The following is a 23,036-nucleotide window of genomic DNA, read 5'->3' as shown; positions in this document are numbered from 1 at the left end:
ATAAAGAGGGAGGGGTCTCAATTTACCATAGAATAAATTCTTGTCACCGAAAACACCCACATGCCAAATTTGGTTCTATTTGCTTGATTAGTTCTCGAGTTAGGAGGAAATTTGTATTTCATTTGTACAGGAGCCCCCCCTCTTAGAGTGGGGAGGGGTCCTAATTCACCGTAGAAAATTTTCTTGCCCTCGAAAACCTTCACATGCCAAAGTTGGTTCCATTTGCTTGATTAGTTCTCGAGTTATGAGGAAATTTGTATGGAAGCCCCCCCTCTTAAAGGGGAGAGGAGTTACAATTCCCCTTATAAAGAGGGTGGGGTCTCAATTTACCATAGAATAAATTCTTGTCACCGAAAACACCCACATGCCAAATTTGGTTCTATTTGCTTGATTAGTTCTCGAGTTATGAGGAAATTTGTATTTCATTTGTATAGGAGCCCCCCCTCCTAAAGTGGGGAGAGGTTCTTATTCATCATAGAAAACATTCTTGCCTCCAAAAACACCTACATGCCAAATTTGGTTGCATTTGCTGGATTAGCTCTCGAGTTATAAGGAAATTTGTATTTCGTTTGTATAGGAGCCCCCCCCCCTCTTAAAGTGGGGAGGGGTCCCAATTCATCATAGAAAAAAATTTTGTCTTCAAAAACACACACATGCCAAATTTGGTTCCATTTGCATGATTAGTTCTCGAGTTATGAGGAAATTGGTATTTCATTTGTACAGGAGCCCCCCCTCTTAGTGGGGGGAGGGGTCTCTAACCATCACTAAAACCTTTCCTGGCCCCAAAAACCTCTACATGCAAATTTTCACGCCGATTGGTTCAGTAGTTTTTGATTCTATAAGGAACACAGGACAGACAGACAGACAGACAGACAGACAGACAGACAGACAGACAGACAGACAGACAGACAGACAGACAGACAGACAGACAGACAGAAATCCTTCTTTATAGGTATAGATTTAAAACAAGCGAGCTGGCGATGCAGTGGAAAGTCATTACTTGACGCTTCGCAATGCCGATAGTAAGAAAATTTTTCCTCACAAATCCTCACTAATACGTCCAAGAGCCTCTGAAGCCAAATACAATCTACTATGGAGCGCACTGTCGAATCATTAGCATATAACAACTTGCATCCAACTCTTAGCAGCGAAACAATATCTTTGATAAACAGCACAAACAGAAGAGGTCCTATGTTGCTGCCTTGAGGAACACCCGAGAGGTGGGTAAACCAGGAAGAGAAGCAGGACTCAAGCTGCATCCGAAGAACTCTGTCAGATAGATAGAAACTGAGCCAACTCGTAAAATTCCGAGATTCACCGCGTTGCGAAATGTTCTGCAGCAGTATTTTATGGTCTATACGGTCGAATGCTGCCTTTAAATCTGTATAGATCACATCAATTTGTTCCTTTTGTTCCAAGTGGAATATACAAGCAAACGTGGAATCCAAAACATATATTTTGTTCTGATCGCTCCTATATTCTTGATTGCCAGAAGCAATTGTTTTCATCCCTGTTCGTGATTTCCGCGGGGGTGAACCTCAACGTGAAAGGCGTGAACTCTAATCACTACACCGGCATTGACCCCAAACGATTTTTAAAATAATTATTTTCTTTTCCCATTTTTGCTCATTGATCGCAACTGTTTTCTCTGTTTTACTTAAAATATTTCTTAATTAAACGAAATTAAAATCAAAAGTTAAACAAGGTCAGTAATATACGTATCTATTGATTTCTTAGGTGTGTTTATTCAATTACGTGCACTGTGTTCATCATATTCACAATGTTAAATGACTGAATTCAAAGAACAATACAATTTCCTCTTAGCGAACATTGGTCTTCGAATCCGTACACCCTAGTACACCGGCACCACTAAAAACTTAAGCAACAAATGACATAAGTAAGAATATTTTTTGACAGTCTGCGGTTCAAAGGTACATGGGTACCAGCGAGTCACATGCCCTGGCGAGTGTTGTGGGTTCGAATCCGGTTATAATCTCAGATTATAGCTTGGTTCGACCCATGCACCTTCCAGCATTGGACCAAAGGTAGGAGTCACAACGACTACTTGTTAAGCGTAGGTACCAATTACCCCCCCCTCACCTTTCCACTCTTTCGCCTCCATTCCAAAAAAATTTTCGTTACTTTTCCCTACCGTCCCTTCATCAGTTCTAGAACCACCGTTTCAAAAAATATTAATTATATGTTTGACCGCATTTCAAGGTCAAGACTAAAAACACGAGGTTGGTCTACAGGTAAGAATGATTGACATAAGAAGTCAGATCAGAAGAAGTCAGAAATCGGATCGCAACAATCTGCAAAGACCTAGGTGATAGAGAAGTGAAAACCCGCAAGTTAGACATCGTAGTGCGACAGGAGTTATGCTAGAAGAGGACGAAGGCATGCATTTAGCTATTTAGTTATTTATTTCTTTAATCCATCGGACAATTTTGGTCTAAATGAACACTTGAAAATTACTTAACTATTAACCTTTACATTGTCAAGTGCCAGAATTCTTTGGCGGTAGATACGTGATGCTTCGTCAAAATTAAAATGGTCATGGCCTCAGAGAACCTGGCCAAATACCGACGAGCTAGGAACCAGTTGACCACGATCCTGAGGAGTTAAAAGCGCCAGAAGGAGGATAGAGATCGTGAAGAATTAGAGCAACTATTGCGAGCTAATGACACGCGCAAGTTTTATGAGAAGGTGAACCAAACTCGGAAGGGCTACACACCGAAACCTGACATGTGTAGAGACGAGGGAGGGAATCTAATTACAAACGAGCGCGAGGTGGTCGACAGATGGAAGCAGTTCTTCGATGAACACTTCAATGGCGAACGGAAATTAACCTAGGAGCGCCGATGGAAGATAGTAATGTCCTAGCACCTGATCTGCAAGAAGTCAAACGAGAAATCGGGCTGCTGAAGACCAATAAAACCGCTGGGAAGAACCGGCAGAGCTTTATAAACATGGTGGAGAAACGCTAGCAAAGGCTTTGCACTGAGTTGTTTCGAGGATTTGGAAGGAGGAAAAGCTACCAGATCCTGTTACGCCGGCTGTCACCGATAGCACAAGGTTTCGTAGGTAATTATCAGGCGGGTTTCATGGGAGCTCGCGCAACCACGGACCAAATTTTTACTATCCGACAGATCTTGCAGAAATGTCGGAAGTACAACGTGCCCTCGCATCACATCTTTATTGATTTCAAAGCAGCATCGTAAGTCGATCGAGACAAGCTATGGCAGATAATGCACGAACACGGTTTTCCGGACAAACTGACGCGACTGTTCAGAGCTATATTGGATCGAGTGATGTGTTTCGTACGCATCTCTGGGACACTCTCGAGTCCCTTCGAGACGCGGCTAGGGTTGAGACAAGGTAACGGTTTATACTGCATCCTGTTCAACATCGCTCTTGAGGGGGTGATCCGACGAGCGGACATCGAAACGAGACGCACGATTTTTACCAAGGGTAGCCAACTTCTAGGCTTTGCAGATGACTTCGATATCATAGCCAGGAACTTTGCGACGGCGGGCGGAGGCAATCTACGCCAGACTGAAAGCGAAGTCTAGGAGAATTGGGCTAAAAATAAAGGCGTCGAAGACCAAATACATGAAAGGAAGAGGCTCAAAGGAAACAAACGCGCGCCTCCCACGGACGGTAACCGTTAACGGCGACGAACTAGAAGTGGTAGAAGAGTTCGTGTATTTGGGATCACTGGTGACCGCGGACAACAACACTAATTAGGAGATTCAGCGGCGCATCCAAGCGGGAAATTGGGCCTACTTTGCCCTTCGTAAAACGCTACGATCAGGAAGCGTACGCCGCCGCACGAAGCTAACAATGTACAAAACTCTTATTAGACCGGCAGTTCTTTATGGACTTGAAGCCGTGACGCTGCTCACGGAGGACATACGCGCCCTTGCTGTGTTCGAGCGGAAAATGCTGCGTACGATATTTAGCGGAGTACAAACTGAAAGCGGACAGTGGCGGAGGCGTATGAATCACGAGCTACAAGCACTGCTTGGGGAGACTCCCATCGTACATCTAGCGAAAGTTAGCAGGCTACGGTTGGCCGGACACGTCGTAAGGATGCCGGACGACAGTGCGACGAAAATAGTCATCTTCAACAACCCTACCGGCACCAGGAACAGGGGGCCCAGCGTGCACGATGGCTCGACCAGGTCGAAAGCGATTTGCGACTTCTAAGACGACTAGGAAATTGGCGACGGGTGGCCCAAGACCGAGTTGAATGGAGACGAGTGCTTGAAACAGCACGAGCCACCCCGGCTCTATGTTGCTGAAGAAGAAGAAGAATATGGCCTCCAAATTAGTACGCATATGCTAGTTTTGTGCATCAGATACGATTTTTCATGGTATATATAGGTACATTTGTTACTCTGATAATCGTACGAAAATGTTTGCTGGGTACTCTAGTCTAGCGACCCAGATAATCTCGAGCGGGTTCGAAACGGTACTGGCAAACTCTTGCATTCACCGAACAATAGAACAATAGTCTGCTTTGAATCAAAGATAATTGCACTTGTCAATTATAGCAGAAATGTGGGACTTCATAATGAGTTTTTCGTTAGGTATTATTCCAAGATCCTTCATCTGTTCCACCCTATTAAGTTTGGCTCCTGAAATTTCGTAATCAAATTCTATTGCGTTTTTAGTGAGATGAAAGCTGATAACGCAACAATTGATTCTTCCTCCATGGAGTAGTAACGCTGCGTCGTTTATGTAGATACATATTAACTGTGGCCCCACATTGCTACCCTGTGGTACAACGGAACTATTTGTAAACGCGGCAGTTATCAAGTTGCTCGACACGTTATCCATCCATAAGGTATGTTTCCAATTATCTACAAAATCTTGTGGTACACCCAAGTTTCTCCAGCTTGCTTAGAAGAATAGCATGATTAACAATGTCAAAAGTATAAATTGTATCAACTTGCGCTTTGACGCTCATATGTATTATTTACGCAGAACGATACAAAGTTCAACAGATTTGATTCTGATTGTTGCTGCAGCGATAAATTGAAGATGCAAGTGCATGGCAAGATCGGATATTCAGGGCACTGTTTTAAAATAGCTGTAGAAATTATACTTGGTCCAGGTGAAAAATACGACTTGACGCTTCTAATAGCGTATAGTGATCGTGATCAGCGATCGTAATATTATTGAAGACACTTGCAAAATACAGTGCATATAAATTGCATTTTTCATGAGGCATTTTAGCGCGGATGCTCCATCAAGTTGATCTACGGACGGGAGCTCAGTTTCTTTCCGCTTGGTAATAACAAACGTCCAGAAGTGCTTAGGATTCCTTCAGATATTTCGTTGTAATCGCCACACGTATCGATTGTCCAGAAACTTATTGTAGTTTCGATATGTGTTACTCGCAACGACAAACTTACGCTTCAGCAACACACATCGGTTTTTGGAATATTCTCGCAGAAACTAGGCTCATAATCTTTTCAACCGTCGAAGCTGCACGTTAGCCCAAAGTGGCTTTTTCGGGGGTTAAAATGCAAAACGTTGTGAGGAGATTAACTAACATTTAATATAGGTACTGAATGATAACAAATTCACTCTATAGATTTGAGCGTTCAACACAACATTGGAAAGATGGTCTTTCATTTCGATAACAATACATGTATTCGCAAATTTTAGAGCTCTGCAAGATTTTTTTTTGTTTTCTTTTCATTTCAAAGAATGTGTACGCTGCCATTCACCCACTGCGCAACATCCGTGGAAATATTTCTCTTTTTTCACAGCAATCTATTCTGAATAGGTAAACTACGTTTGTAAAGCGCAGCAAACCTGACTGCAAATCATTGTAAACTTACGCTAGTTTATTTGCTTGAATAGCAAAGTTCATTTCACTTGACCCAGAAACAGCCAGGGGAACTTCCAATGCATCTATAGAATACATTCGTGGAACGATTTCACATTCTGAGTGCAAACGAACTGCAAAATTTCATCCATTACATACGCCTGAAGGTCACCGTACTACTAAAAACAAGTACATACGAGCTGCTTTGCAATCATTTTCTCGTTTCCTGCTTATGCTGTTAAAATTTATTTCATGGCTCAGACTTTGTCTTGCTCGTTGGCAGTCCCAAATAGTTTCGCACAGAACCACAGAATGCAATTTTTGGAATCGAAATTAGATGACCGTTGTTCAAACCAGGAAATTTTCTGAACGGAAGTTGCAAATAATAATTAACAACGAAATAAAAGTTTTCTATAACATTTTCTTGGTCATCTGTTCCAGACTGCAGCATCACGTATATATCGTACACTCATACATATCTGTACACACACATACACACACGGTTTTGGAACACAATGTCGATGCTGTTTTGCAGATATAATTTATTGCATTGCCTTCAAAACATGACAAACTTTTCTGCTCCTTTCCGGACGAACCTTCTGCTGCAAGGCTCCATCATTATGGAAGTGCACTGCAATGTTGCGATGTTAAACTATTTTGTACGCCCACTAATGTATTGGTTGAACAACACGCTCTGGCGAAGCTCCGCCTGGGAATGCTCAATTTCATGCAACCATTACGACTAGTAAAAAAGCTATACTAAATCATACGTAAGTTCCGATAGCAACAGAAACATAACTTTTCAGTTGAAAGTTGTAAAGCGCAAAAAAAAACTGAACTGAAAAACTTTTGCATCCTGCAAGATAAAAACATAACCAAGAGAAAATATTACAGAGAAATCTAAAAGATAAATCGACATTTTTTTAAGCACATACACGTAAAGTAAATGACCAAAAATACAACATTATTCTCGAGGCATTTGCTTCTAATTCCTCTTTCAAAAATTATCTAGTTTTTTAAACTGTCTCATTATTTTCCACATAACTGTGTTTCTGAAATAAAGTTTGATATTTCACCTTTATCTGTATTGAACTTTTTGAACAGAGCAAGAAAAAAATCACGCATGAAAAAGGACAGCGCAAAGTATGAACCTAATAGATCTCACCGATTAGTAATGATAGTGATGGTCTCACGATGACAGCAATTAACGCAGCCCACGACGCCTGCTAGCTCCAGAAATAACGGCTCTTCTGGTAATGCCCGAAACTAAAAGACTTCCGATTTACTTCACAACACACAACTACAAACGATTTTGCGAACCCAGGAAAATTTATTATTTATTATCTTTTCAAAAATCAACGTTACCTTTCGCCATTAGATTTTGAGACTATAGGCCGTATGAATAAAAGAGTTAAGAGACTTCATTCGTCACGAATTTCCTATGAGACTCACTGTAGGTTTGGAGACCATCATCCAAAGGTCGCCTAGTCTCGTCGTCGCAAATCGCTTTCGATTTGGTCAAGCTATCCTGCACGCTGGGTCTCTCTGTTACAGGTGCCGGTTGAGTTGTTGGAGAGAACTTTTTTCTTCGCACTGACGTTCGGCATCATTCGACTATGTAATTTAATTTTTGTTCAACCCTTTAAACTCCGCTCACAGTGAGGTGTAGATTGCCTCCACCGTCACAAAGTTCCTGGCTATAACATCAAAGTCATCTGCGAAGCCTTGAAGTGGGCTACTCTTGCCAAAAATCGTGCCTCTAGTTTCGATGCCCGCTCTTCGGATCACACCATCAAGAGTGATGTTCAAAAGCACTCAGAGTAAGCCGCCATCTTGTCTCAACCTTCGTCGCATCTAGGAGGGACTGTAGAGTGGCCCCGAGATGCGAACGAAACATATCACTCAATCCAATGTTGTAGCTCAGATCAACCACGATAATCCGTGTATCTGCCATAGAAGCTCTCAATCGGCTGTATCGTATGCTGCTTTGAATACTTGGGCACGTTGTACTACAGACATTTCTGGAAGTATTGTCGGATGGTACAAATTTGGTCCGTTCCTATTCAAATGTTTGACCAATCTTTATGATAAACCACGTGAAAACCCAACTAACAGCTATTTTCAATATTTATTTTTAATGTCTCCGCTATCTCTGTGCCTTCTCGCACAGCAAAAGCTTACTGTTTTTTACTTCCCGAGCAGGAGCGAAGAGCAAAATAATATAACAACAATATCAAACAGTGTCATAATGCTATATTTTGTTATTGAATAGATATGGTGATACATTGACACAACATTGTTATTGAGTAGATATTTAAAACAGTGGTTGTAAGATGAGTTTAATAACTGATTTTGTTATCATATTATGACCTTAAAATGACGTTCGATATATTTCTCTAAATTTTATTTTATTGAATAAAGAGATTTTAGATTATAAATATTTTATAAAATGATTTTTTAATATCTCATATGCTACTGGATTTGTTATTCAATATCTTAATAATACTAAAATATGTTATTCCAAACTCTGAATACAGTGCATTGTTATTCAAACAACACAAGTAGTTATTTTTTGGCGTTAAACGAGCAAAATTTTGATATTGTTTTTTGTTATTTTACTAACTATGTCAGCCAAAACAAGACCAAATTTTGATATGATTATTCGATTTCCATAACATATTTTGATATTATTTTGTTCTTCGCTCCTGCTTGGGTTGAAATATAACCAACTGCTTACATCTGCTTAATTTCTTCAAAGAGTGAGCTGTCACAAGAGAGCTCAATCAATTTTGTGCTCTGTCCTTTTCGAGGTATGCCCGATCTACTCCCTTCTATGCACCCGAATTCCTGCTTGATTTGGCGCTAATGACATCAGCGATGTAGGCTCTGATTTGATCGTCAAACATTTCGAAGACCCACAAAGGCACCACCAATCCATGTGTTTATAAGAGGAATTACTAGTGCCGAAAATTCTGCCGATGACTCCATACTAATTCGTATCTTATTTGCACCGGTTTGATATTTCTCATCTCACACATCACATGTTTCTCTTCCCAGTTCACCAACTGCTCTGGTGTCCCTCAAAGCAGCAACATGGGACCTCCCCTGTTTGTGTTGTTTTTCAACGATATTGCGACGCAGCTTGGAGCGGGATGTAAACTAATGTATGCAGATGATCTGAAATTATATTCGGTGATTCGTTCTATAGATGACTGTGTCCGGCTGCAGAGGCTTTTAGATTTGTTAGTAGATTGGTGCAGGAAAAACTGGCTTGTGATCAGCATCCCGAAATGCCAAGTACTGACTTTCCACCGCATTGCCAGTCCAATCGTCTACAATTATCAAATAAATGAGCATGTACTCACTAGAGTTGATGAAGTTACCAACCTGGGGGTACTGCTTGACGCCAAACTCACCTTCAACTTGCATCGCACCACTGCAATAGCAAAAGCTTCTCGACAACTAGGTTTCATCGCTAAAGTCGCTCGGGATTCCAATAATCTTCAATGTCTGAAGGCACTATATTGTTCATTAGTACGTCCACTCATTGAAAATGCTTGCTTGGTATGGTGCCCTTACCAGCTGGCATGGAATCTACGCATCGAACGAGTTCAAAAACGTTTTGTGAGGCTTGCGTTGAGAGATTTACCTTGGCGTGATCCAGCAAATCTACCGCCGTACCCCGATAGATGTCGTCTCCTGGGTCTCCAAACACTCGAGCATCGCAGGAAAGTTCAGCAAGCAGTGTGTGTGGCGAAGATATTAGGTAAATGGCGAGATCGATTCACCGACAATCCTGTCTGCCTTAAACTTTCGTGCGTCGCAACGCTCACTTCGATCGACCGTTGCTGTAGAAGATGACGTAATTGACCGATCCTTTTCAAATTTTCAGGCAATAAAATATAATCCATTAGTAAGCTTTTGGAATATTTATTTCATTCAACATCAATACCATAACCGTATGCTCGCACCTTACGCTTAACTACACTCATAAGGTTTTGTACAATAGCTGGCTGCAGCTTCTTCTGTAAGGAAACCGACTTTTTCTTCATTTCTTCCTCAGATTTGACCACCATGGGATGCTGCCAGAGTGTCTACTTCATAATAGCCCAGTATTTTTCGATGAGCCTTAGTTCCAGTGCGTGGGGGGGGGGTCATGTCATCAGGTACGAAAGTGACCTCGTTGGCTTGGTACCACTCTAAGACATCCTTTAAATAATAACACGAAGCTAGATCCGGCCAGGAGATCGTAGAGCCCTTGTGTTACTTCAACAGAGGAAGCTGACGCTTCTGAAGACACTCCTTGAGGTAGATCTGCCCGTTTACAGTCCCGGTAGTCACGAACGGCGCACTCCATTTGCCACATGAGCAGATCGCTTGCCAAATAATGTATTTCTTGGCAAACTTTGAAAGTTAGCCTGTGCTAGGCGGTGAAGAACAGTAGCCCCGTAAGCTGCCGGAAGTCCGCCTTGACCTAAGTCTTATCATCAATGATGAGACAATGAGGCTGCGTCAGCGTCTGGGTGTACAGTCTCCGGGCCCGTGACTTTCCCACCGTATTTTACCTTTCGTCTTGATTTGGAGCCTTCTGCACTTTATACGTATGCAGTCTCTCCCGTTGAGCAAATGAGAGATTCTCTTTGTGTTTCCTGTCTTACGTTTATCACGGCGAAATAAATGCATTTTAATGGCAATTTTTCTTAGCCAAGTGCTAGCTAATAACGCAAAAAACCGTTTCATGCGAAGACGCGAAGAGAATCTTCCATTTGCACATAAGCCCTTTTCACATGTTGCTCTAGATTGGGGATTTTCCAGGTGATTGCGCAAAATTGATTCGCGATGTTCCTTTTCGGATGACGCCATTTTTTACAATTTTTGAAAAACTGACAGACCTTGGACCAGTGCACAGTGGTATAAAATGCGAAAAACGCGAAAATCAGCATTTTCAAATGGAAAACGTAGAAAAAGCTACACTATTATTAGCAACGTTGTCATGTCATTAATGTCAACTTTTGACATGCAATAATTTTGGATTCACCTTAAAGAGAAATATAAAAATTATTTTAGTAATTATTCGAGAAAACAAAATGCGTTCTTCGGCAAACTTGTAGAAAATAAAATTTAGAGAAACTTTTTTGAAGATACTTTGGTTCTATCCCTTCAAACAATACAATGTTTTTTGTATGAACAACATCTAAAAACTAAAAAAAACTCTTTTTGACGGTATTTTAAAGACGCAGTATGTTATGAAAAGTTGCTTACATTTTAAAAACACACCATTTTGCTTAAGGTACCATAATAATATCTCGCGTAATTTTTCAAAAGGACCTGAGTAACAATGAGAGATTCACTTCGTGCCTCTTCTCTTTCACCTCCCACGGTAATGCAAATGCACTTTAAAACACCAGCTTTGCATGAATCAGTTGCTAGCGTCATTATCTAGCTAAACGTGAAATTTTTTGTTGGAATGCATTCATGTCGTCGCAATAAACAGAAGAGAGGGACGCCAAAGAGAGTCTCTCAATGTTACTTAGGTCCTTTTGAAAAGTTACGCGAGATATCTTGAATTTATTGATGAAAAATTGAGGTTTTTCCCACCACAATATTTCGGAAAGTTCATCCCTCGAAAATTATTATTTTCAATATTTCATCGATATTTTTTAATTCTAAGAGTTAACCAAGGTTAGTCAAGGAAAATCAACCTCAAACTGGTGTGGTGTTTCGTAGCTTAAATTTATCGAGTCTGCTTTGACAAGTGGGTGATCGTGGATTCGAGTCTTAGTAGAATCAGGCTATTAGATGTGAGGTGACTTTAGCATGGCTTTATTCGCAGGTCTCTTCAAATCCGTTCTTCATATTGAAATTTGCATTCATTAATAAAACAACGAAGTCTCTTGGCAGGGCAAATGACTACTTATCAAGCATAGCTACCAATACCCCCCCCCCCTTCCTTTCCGCTCTTCCCCCTCCTCCTTCACCAAAAAATTTTCCATTTCTTTCCCCTACCGTCCCTTCATCAATTGTAGAACCATCGTTTCAAAAAAATATTAATATATATGTATGACCGCATTTCAAGGTCAAGACTAAAAACTTGAGATTAGTCTAAGTAATAAGAGTAATATGGCTTCGAGGTGCGTAATGAAGTCTGTTATCCATGGACAAATTATAACTAATCTCTGCACTTCCTTGCTCTAGAGAGCGTGATTGGTTGAAAAATAGTAAAACAAGTAGGCGAAAACGGTGAAAATACCGACATTCAAGCACAAATAATCGCGCACTTATTAGCGATACTGCAAAAGAACAAAGTGCGGAATACAAAAAAAAGACACCTGGATGATATCACAATAGATCAAAGTATTGGTTGCGGTGGTAAAGTCCATACAAAAAAAACTCATGCTGTTCTAGAATTTTTTTCAAGCATTTTTTCTTAATGTAGCCATCATACGAAAAAGATGCCGTTAAGTGCATTTGAATTGTTGTCGTAAGAGAGGAGATACGAAGAGAATTTCTCATTTGTAGATAGGACCGATTCAAAAACCCGGTCAGATTTATACGTTTTTACCTTTATTATACTATATAACAAAGGTTTAGAAATTGGTCGAAAAACGCGAAATAGAACCAAGGCCCGGAGGGCCAAGTGTCATATACCAATCGATAGGGTTCGACGAATTGAGCAATGTCTGTATATGTGTGTGTGTGTGTGTGTGTGTGTGTGTGTGTGTGTGTGTGTGTGTGTGTGTGTGTGTGTGTGTGTGTGTGTGTGTGTGTGTGTGTGTGTGTGTGTGTGTGTGTGTGTGTGTGTGTGTGTGTGTGTGTGTGTGTGTGTGTGTGTGTGTGTGTGTGTGTGTGTGTGTGTGTGTGTATGTATGTGTGTGCAGCTCATTTTCTATCGCCTGTTTCTCGGAGATGGCTGAATCGATTCATCTGCTATTACTTTTGTTTGAAAGGTATTTATGCCTAGTATATCACCATTCAGTTGTTTCGTGGTACGACGTTTCGTTTAAAAGTTATAGGCAAAAATGTGAAAACTACGTGACACGGTTTTTTCCGGAACTACACAACCAATTTTAATGATCTTAGTACCAAATGAAAGCTCTTGCTATCGCCAAACTTTCTACCAGGTTTCATCGAAAACAAATATGCAGTTTAAAAGTTACGCTTAAAAAACTAGTTTTGACAAGGTCCAAATGATCGCCTGTTTCTCAGAGATGGCCAAACCGATTTATGCGCTATTAGTTTCATTTGAAAGGTAATATAGCCGGATAGATCACTATTGAATTGTTTTTTGATTGGACGTTTAGTTTGAAAGTTATGAGCAACCGTATACACCACACCAAAAGTAACTATAATTTATAATGATTTTAACCAAGTTAATTTGCCTAATTTCAATTGTTTTAATGTCAAACGAGAGGTTTTGACACTACGAATATATATGCAAAATTTCACAAGAATTGGTTTTTCCGGTCAAAAGATATTAACCCTCGAACACTCGCGCTAACTTTTGTAACACAGTTATTCGCGCGCACAATAGCCCAAAACCAAAGAAAACGTGCACGCTAGATTTTTGACTAGGAAAACTTGGTTTTAAGTTTATCAAACCTTTGGAAGAGTGTTTTGAAATTGAATGCTCTATCGTCTGGTAGCATTTAAATTTTGACTAATCCCCCTAAGAGTAAAATAAAACAAATATTTTTCTTCAGTTTCAATATAACACAATAATGTGTTCTGCAAAGTTTTAGAGCATATTATTACAAGAAATTTTGCTGAAGACTGTAACCTTCTATCTCTTCAGCGAAGATAGAGAAATCTTATTTATTGTAAATGCACTTGTAAAATTAGTTTTTCTATTTCGGCTCTTTTTGTAATTGTTGTATGACTTTTACATGTAATACAAAGTTGTACAAATAGTAAAAATACACAACTTTGCTGAATGTAGTATACCTCTATGTCTGCTTGTTTAGGATCTGTAAAACTTTGATTATAAAAAACACCCTAATTTTGACTCCGAATTATTCGACTACCAACAGACGGAAGCATTTTAAACATTTTACATTTGCTGATAGTTTTGCTGCACACAGACACCATTTTTCTATATGAAGAAACGAGATAAAATGCCAGTTGGGGCCAATTGCGGTACACCTCAAATGCTGCTTGCTTCGTTTCTGTGATTTTCTGTCGGTTTATGCTGATCTGTTTTCTTAACAATTTAAAGTATTAATGCATCGAATAATTCTGACATTCTGCTCATAACAGGTTTATTGAAGAATATACGTTAGTTAAACAACGATTTGTAACTTTATAACAATAAGGCATTCAAAAACCTACACATGTTGTACAAAATACAGCAGCGTGAGTAACCGAAGGTTAATAAAAATTGATGAAATTTATTTAAGAAAACTTCATTGATGTGCACCAAATAGAATGGCATTACAGAAAATTATGCATAGTTTAAAAACCTATAAACTAGACCTTTACTACGCAATGTATATGTTAAAGAATAATATTTCTTCTTACAACTTAATTTTCCTTGCACTTACTCACATTAGTAACAACTTACTCAGCAATTTCATGAGAAAAGGAACTATCAAAATTTATAAGTGCTTCTATTTTGTTCAAATTGTATTCTCAAAAATTTTATGTAAATCAACGCACAATGCAACGTTAACCAATAGATGAATTATTTTCCGAAGACGTGTCGATTTCTATCTCAAATAGCAAGCAAGACCGTATAAAAAAGGTTCCTTTCACCACTAGGTGGATTAAATCAGGTTTTTTTTTGTATGCCAGAAAAAAATGGGCTCAAAAATGCCACTGCGATAGTCGCGGAGATTGTCTTTTGTAGCTGGCCCCGATTGCTGTACACAGTTTACGGATTGCTCATACCCATTGATGGAGTTGAGCTGGGTTGTAAAAATTTATACGTTACTAGCTGACCCGATAAACTTCGTATTGCCTTGGAGTTAACTACCGTGCTAGCTCTCTTTTTCACCATGAATATTCAAGTGTTCTGCAAAAGTATGTGCGCAAAAGAGTGAACAAGTAGCATATTTCTCTTTCTTGCACAGTAGCAATTAGTTTTTAGGTGTTATTCATACGAAAATACTGTATTTCATTTGTTTGAAGAGATAGAGCCAAAGTATCTTCGACAAAGTTTCTTTAAATTTTATTTTCTATAAGTTTGCCGAAGAACACCTTTTTTTGAGTAATTAAAGAGATTTTTTTTTGTTTCCCGTTAAGGTGGAATAATCAAAAATTTATTCTATTGGGGTCAGTCCCGGTGTATTGGTTAGCATTCACGCCTCTCACGCCGAGGACCCGGGTTCAAATCCCAACCCCGCAGAAGTCACAAATGACCTAAAAGTGTGACCTAAAACAAAAAAAAATTATTCCTGTCAAATATTGGCATTGATAAAATACAACAACTTAGCTTTCTTCGTGTTTTCCCTTTGAAAATGCTGATGTTTGCGTTTTTCCCATTTTGAACCACTGTGTAGTGCTCTTTCCTCTTTTCGTAAATTTGAAGATAAGTGTTCGAGTAACTTGGTTACCAAGCTAGTCGTCGTATGTTCGAATCTCGGCTAGGCGGTGCTTGCTAGTTAGAGTCAATAGGATCGTTGCACTGGCCCCGGTAATGTCTAAAGTCGGTATAAACCCATGGCTTTGCTTTTTGATAACTCCAAACTACCACATGGTGGGCAATTTTTACAACGAGTCTATCTTCTGTCATGTCTATCATGGGTGACAAAAAGGGAGGGGCGAACTGATAAGGCGGGGAGGAACGTCGAATTTAGGAAACCTGTTTTTTTTTGCGTTATGGGAATTTCAGGAACGAAAACAGATGTATTTACATGTGATTTCGCATTTTTAAAATTGAGCATCTTCTTTTAGGGACTTTTAGGTCATTTTTTCATATTCTAAGTAGAATTTAGAGTACTGTCCAAAAACTATATCTGCATTTTGCGCAGATCTAAAATGTTAAATATTATAGAACCACCTGTTTTTAGGCAATTTCGCTTTGTAAATACTTATATCAATACTGTTATAGATATTTTTAGATTATAGATTTTAGTAGATAGTAGTATGCCGCCCAGTTGGCTTCGAGGTACGATGCTGGTCTAACAAACCAGTCGTCGTATGTTCGAATCTCGGCTAGGCGGTGCTTGCTAGTTAGAGTCAGTAGGATTGTTGCACTAGCCCCGTAACTGTCCTGTACTCTAACAGCCGGCTGCGAAGTCTGTCGATGAAGAAGGGTAATGTCTAAAGACGGTTTATGCCCAAGGCTTTGCTTTTTTAGGTAGTACTAGATAGTTTTTTATAGATATTTCAAGTAAATTTTTGAGTATTTAGCAGATAAAGGTTAGTAACATGTCAGCGAAAACGTAGTGATTCGATGATATTCGAATTTTAGTTAATAAATAAAATGATTATTCGCTAGAAAAAGAGCAATTTTTTTATTTTCAGATTCATTTTTAATTTTGAGCCACGTGTTATGGATTATTGAATGTTAAATCATCAAGTCTCAAAGTCAAGACTTTATTTTATCAGGGGGAGTTGTTTTCTACTTTACTGTGAGAAAAATTTGTATATTAAAACACCCATGAACTCCCCAGAAACTTGCAAAACTCGAGATTGTGACAAAAGTCATCCGAGATTTACGATTTATGTACAACACAGTTTAATTTGTGGCAATACGAAGATTGTCAGATCAGCTAGTATATAGATAAAAGTGAGCGTGAGTATGTTTGTTTGTATTTTCCACCATAACTCCATAACGCCTTGACCGTTCTTCATCAAACTTGGCACACATGTTCTTTGACATAAGGGTATCAGCACTGGGAAGTTGCCAAATGTATGTTTCGCCATAGTTCCGGAACTTCTGAACTGTTCTTCATTAAACGTCGTTTGCCAAACACATGTATTTCGGCATAAAAGAACCAGCGCAGGGGGATGACAAAAGAGGGAGATGGTCTCTTACAAGGGGAGAGAAAGGATGAAATGGGTATAGGAACGCACATCGTGCATTTGGAACGATAGCAGTTGTACAAGTTGCTGGATGTTTGAAAGGGAGAATTTGGTGGCCATTAACAAAGAGGAGGTTCAGAAACGTAAAAAAACGTTTTTTGCCGATTTATTGGGATTACCGGGAAGAAGTCAGATTTAAAAGTGACTGAGGGACAACATGAGGGAAACTGACAAAGGGAGTAGACACATTCAAATGAAAAAAGACCTTTGTTTCTCGCATTATGAGAATTTTCATTAGAATAATAGATGTACAAGTGACTGAGAGGCAAAGGGCCCCGAGTAAGATCAGGCAATCAGCTAGTTCCAATTAAAAAAATATAAAATAGAAAATATTTCAAGTACATTCAAGTACTTTTTTTACACGGTTTGTTTTTCCGTATATTGAGAACGGGGCTATTTGGTGACCATTCATTTATTTCTCAATACGTTTGGGAGAGGCCCGACATTCGTCACGTATTTTGTAAATGGTCCCTAAATTGCACCGTTCTTGAGTAATCGAAAAAAACAAACCGTGTAAAAAAAGACTCGAGGGTAGTTCTAAAACATTTTTTAGAAAATTATTTTAAAGGCACCTTAATTATTGATTTCTTGTTTTGTATTTGAAAACATAGTTTTAATAGTCAATTTTGTTCAGAGTAATAAGTAATGTTAGTTCCATGCTACGTTATGAACATCTTTAGTTATGTCTCTGTTTTGTTCTGACTGGCGCCACTGAGCGTTAGGTAAAATTAATTGAAACTTTAAATGGTGAAATTTCAATGTTCATTATTTACACTGTGTGTGTGAGACTTTTTATCAGGTGCGCACAGTTCTGAAAAACAACAGCTCGAACTTAGTTTCGAGGTACGATGATGGACTAACAAGCCAGCCGTTATGTGTTCGAATCTCGGCTGGGTGGTGCTACTAAATAGAGTTTTAATAGGATCTTTATACTAGCCCCGTAATTGTCCTGTACTCTAAAAGCCGGTTGCGAAGTCTGTCTAGTCTATATAGAAGGGTCAAGTCTTAAAGTCGTGTAAATCCAAGGTTTTCGTTTTTTTAGTCGTTAAAAAAGAAAAGATTCATCATAGTTATAAACATTATGCATTGCTAATTGCCTCTCTGGCGTAACACAGGGGAGCAACCCTAGATCACTACTATTTTCTCTTTTTGTAAATCAATGACAGCTCTCCTGTCTGGCTATCTGTATTTTTATGCCGACGATCTTTCTTTAAGGTAATTAAAATTGGCTCCGACTGCATTGAACTTTAAAATTGCTAAGGAGCTCCTTGACCCATACTATAGTCGATTATTGTACTATTCACTTGTAAGATCTGTTTGTTCTGTTGGCTGTTCGGATCTGTGATCTGGTGCCCTTTTCAACAAATTTGGATGAGACTAAGCTCGTGTTTTTATCTTGGCCTTTATAATGTATTTTTTTATAAACGTAGTTTTTACAATCGACCGAGTGGACGGTAAAAAAAAGTAATGAAATAAAGATATTTAAAGTATCCCAACAGAGTGGGACAAATTACTTTTTACTTTTTACCCGTTACGTTACTTTTTACCCAACTTGGGAGAACCAAGCTATAATGAGAGCCAATCATAACCTGATTTGAACTCAACTTCTCCTCCCTGGACCTTCTGCGTTTAACAAGCAGGATTAATAAGATTTTAGTATCAATCGATCAGAAACTCTTCTGCAAAATGGATTGATATATAGTGAAAATGGATACATACAACAACTGGCTTGTTAGACCAGTGTCGTACCTCGAGGTCAACAGAAAGCCAAAGAAACATATGTAAATACGATAACGTCTCGTGTAAGCTGTCGCTGACAAACCAGCTTACGTAAAAAGATGCTGAACTAAGCATTTAATCTAGTTTGGTACATCTGTCTGTGATATTCTGGTTCACTGAAAAATATTATCGATTACATGGAAGCCCGTTTCAGCTTGACCTTCGCTGGTAGATTCGTCGCCTTCAACACGACTTCTGTTCAACCAGAATACCTCAGCTTGGTTGCTAACTTCAACACATCATACAAAAAAATTAAGACGGCGAGCCCTTTTAGAAATACGTTGTCTATGGTTGTCCTTTCTGCGGCGAGCTGCATTTGATTTTGAGGCTAAATACAGATTCTAGATTCTGGACAATCGCAACATAAATGATGAATGAGCCAATGTTCGTTTATTTGATTCTCCATGGATATTTTCGTTATGTATGACACCTCTTAAAGTGGGATCAAATATTTCTGGCATAGATACTTTCGCTGGTTTAGTCATTTACCAAAGGATGAAAAGAGCAATAAATTGCATTGCTTCGACATTTAGGCTAGTCAATCAACAACTTTAAGTACTACACAAACAGGCTACAGGCTATACAGTATGGTTTATGCTGCTTATTTATGGTTAGTTAAACAAGCGGAAATAAAACGGATATTTCTTTTTGAAAAAAACAAAACAACTTGCCCACGTGGATATTTTCTATACCCCTCCCTCCCTTCCGTGAACAAGCGTGATCATTTCCATATCCCTCTCTCACCGCCCTCTAAACTGTACACGTGGTATGTGGATGGATCCATATTATACTATGTGATGTGCCAAGAAAGATGGATATCGGTTAGTCAACGCATAGCCAAGGCTATCTCCAGGTCTAAGTGTAAATTAAAGTTCAAGCCGAAGTCTTATTCGAATACCAAGTTCAAGTCTTCAACGACGTAAGCAGAATTTACCAGATAAAACAAGCATAACAGTAAGTAGTAACCACCTGAGACTTAGAACTTTTGCATGCCAAGAGTGAAATCCTTAATTAAAATACCATAGCAGGTCTTTATCCTTATATCTTATTCATCCATAGAGAGATTAGAAAAGAACAAAAGCTAATTTTTCGTTGCAATAATGCATATATTTCTAGGTCCAGCAAATCTCGCTTACTTAGTCATCCTTACACGAGAGGCTACTCTTACTTTTGTGTAGTGTAATTAAACAACAGAAGAAACTCAAGTATACTCAATTATTTTAAATATCATTATATAATGGCAGAGCAAATCTTCACCACACCCACCCTACGACAAGCGATAATTTTCTCTACCGCTTCACATGTTAGTAAGTTACGAAGCACCGGTTCAACCAGAAAATTTCCACAACATCCTACGTTCGGGTCAGTAGTGCCACCGAACGAAATAGGATTCTCCGGCGGATTCTCCAATCCCAAACGAGTAAAATTATTGCGGCTTGCGATGCCGCTTACTATATGGCCATCAGGACGAACAACGGCAAAGGGATAACCCTACTGGAAATCACGAGAAGGCGAATGAGAGAGGAGCAGAAAATGAGTCGTGAGTGCGAATCGTATCAGGAGATATAGTCGACCTCGCAACGTTACTCGTCTGTGTGGGTGCCCTGGGTCACTGATAGCTGCCCGTGTCAAACCCAGAGCAAAATGAACAAAAACCATGAAAAATCACTAAACAAGTCTCATTTCAGACTTGATTACGTGTTTCTATATGTTCTAATCGTCTAATTTCAAAACTCCTCGTAAGTTTTTATTCGAACCAGTCTACCTGCTTAGCATTCTGTTCAATTCCATCGTGTTGCACATGATAGAAAAATCAATGCCACCCACTTCTACCGTTTGCTTCTTGATGAAGCAAAAAGGAATATGATAGTCGCCCTGGCGATATTTCCTCAATGTCAAAGTTTTTCATGTGATAGATAGACGTTTGGCTATCTAAGCTGGTGAAAAAAATCCTATCTTATGGACCGTATGCACGAAAACAGTCGTTGCTGTAATCAATATTTAAAAGAAATGGATATTAAATGACTTCGTTAAACTAACATCAGACGTCGTAATAGTTAACGCTTTTCCGTTATAGTTTTCTATTGCCTCCGGCCATTTGATAGAAGAGTCCAATGACCGCTGAAGACGGACGCGCAAAACTGTGGACACGTTTAGCTCTCCTGTTAGTATTTTCCTTGTTACGGTTGCCTGTCATGGCCTTGATTTTGTCCTTTTTTGTCATCTTGTAGCGAACAATCTCGCTCTTGCTCAGAAGCTTCTTTATCAAATATTTCACTTACTGATTTCTATCAAGTATGTTTAGGTTATATAAGCGAACTGTTTCAAGTATTAAGTGGTATGAAAAACCAAAACCTGAACAGTCTAATCAGATGGTAGCCCCGATAACCATTCTCGGTTGAAAAACCCATAAAAAGGCAAGGGCCCACATTTCACGCACTACTACTATCAAAATCCCAAATTGAAAACAAGTTCAGCGCTATTTCCAATTCAGGCTGCCAATTACTCCCCACCCACTCAGCTAGCTGGCTAATACTGACGTTTTGATGAATGATGGAGGTAAGTGAACACATTTACACATTGACTTTGCCAGTCCAGAAACGGCCCAGATTTAGATGTACAGCTCCGCCAGTGAGCCACCAGCTTAATTTATCGGAAAATCCTTTTCACAAACACAATTTAGAAGCTTTCTCAATCGAATTTCAGCAAAAAAAAATATTGATTAACTAACACTACAAAGGCACTTTTTGAAATTTCTTCACCTCTTGCCATTGCTACCGGTCACTAGGAGTACATTTTTCATAGCGTCACTTCTAACTGTATGGTCCACTAATAAATATCAAATATATTGTCAAGTTTAATCCAGTCAAATTAGTGTCATGAAAAAATTCTAGCCAATATTCAATTTCAAAGGTATAGCAAAAGCAGACCATTAATTTATCTGAAATTCATCTTGTATTAAGAGACATTTACCATTTATCGACAGTAAAGATGATCCGGTAGAGTTTTGGTCATAGTATGAAGCATCCAATGAATCGTTAGCGTTAACTAGGTTCGATGGCAGCCAAATGGTGGCGATCAAGAGCCCCATCAATGCAAATGGGAGCATCCGGCTGGGCCTGGAGCCGATATTTGCAACTCGGCTGCAACCGCTAAGACTGCCGCCGTTTTTAGCTACTACCCTGGCGGTGCTGGCCATGGTACTGCCTTTCGTAGTGGTGGTAATTGTGTTGCGGCAGCAGGACTCCCTAAAAGTTGCTGGCTGCGATGGCTTCATCACGCGTCCTTTTTTTAAAAAGTCACCTTTTAAAAAAAGGAGCGGTTTCTCCTATCAAGGATAACGTCTGGATGACATTTTTTTTCGCTCTCTTGCGTCTATTGGGGCGCTCCTGCTTGCCCGAGCTAGCTGGCTTTCTTTTTCACTTATACCTATCCGCAAGGGTCCTAATAAAGTTCTATTCTAATCGAAATTTCTTCCTTGTTGGGTTATTATTTAATTTATTCACTTGCACTTTACGATCGTACACCAAAGGTACTGCACTTTTCTACATCAACTTTGTACCACCAAAAACCCGGAACACAACAACCTTCTTCCACTGAATTTTCTAATTATAACACGTTGATTTTTTCAGCCAGCCCAAATTTCCTTCATAAATCAGCTTCCTTTTTACTTATCCAGCCAGAAAATTTGTTATTGTTAAAAAACCGTACTAGTGAATTTATGTACAGGGATAACCGAGGTATTGTTGTCGCAATGGACGCGCACGAACTGCCGATTGGTACAACGGAATAGTGGCGAAAGCTTCCACCTTGCTAGGCAGCAGCGACAAAACTTGCTGCCAGCAGAATCGCACGCAAACAGGCTCACCGCTTTGCTTCGTAGCAGCTCATGGGCTACAGAAAACCCATCGATAAAATTTGTCCAGGAGCAAGACCTCTTTTTTCCAGCTGGATCCTGAAAAGCTTTTCCGGTTTTCTCTCATTCTTGCTCCTAGTTTGTCAATATCTCTCTCAACAGCTCAACTCAATTTGCGCAAGGGTGCCACACACTGTTAAAGCTTTCATTTTCCTTTGATATTCCTCCCACCCCCATCGGCTAGAATTGAAAATGGACCAGATCCACTCAATGGATATGGGTGAGTACAATTTATGCGTAAAGCTCTGTTCTAACCGCAGACCAATCGTACTGGTATGTCTATCATACTGGGAAATATCAATTATTTCAAATAGAGTTGGAAAAAAATGCAAATCAATTTTGGTTAAACTGTTAGCAACGTCGATAACCGATATGTCGATATGATTTTGCCCAATTCGGTTGCACTGTGATACTTTACACGGCTGTACCAATTCAGCCGACATCTGGAACAATGCCAGCTAGCCACCAACAGCGGTGCGT

General features: G+C 39.4%; 1 protein-coding gene across 1 annotated transcript in view; it reads right to left on the bottom strand.

Moving 5' to 3' along the window:
- Positions 1 to 21,917, bottom strand: part of LOC128742808 (sodium/potassium/calcium exchanger Nckx30C) — a 143,880-nt gene extending 121,963 nt beyond the window's left edge. The window contains exon 1 of the mRNA XM_053839278.1: positions 21,614 to 21,917. Within this exon, the coding sequence (XP_053695253.1) occupies positions 21,614 to 21,917 (304 nt within the window). The remainder of the gene's footprint in view (positions 1 to 21,613) is intronic.
- Between the last annotated feature and the right edge of the window lie 1,119 nt (positions 21,918 to 23,036).

This window comes from Sabethes cyaneus, chromosome 3, assembly GCF_943734655.1.
Source record: "Sabethes cyaneus chromosome 3, idSabCyanKW18_F2, whole genome shotgun sequence".
NCBI classification, from domain to species: Eukaryota; Metazoa; Arthropoda; class Insecta; order Diptera; family Culicidae; genus Sabethes; species Sabethes cyaneus.
This window is presented reverse-complemented; position numbering and strand designations above follow the sequence as displayed.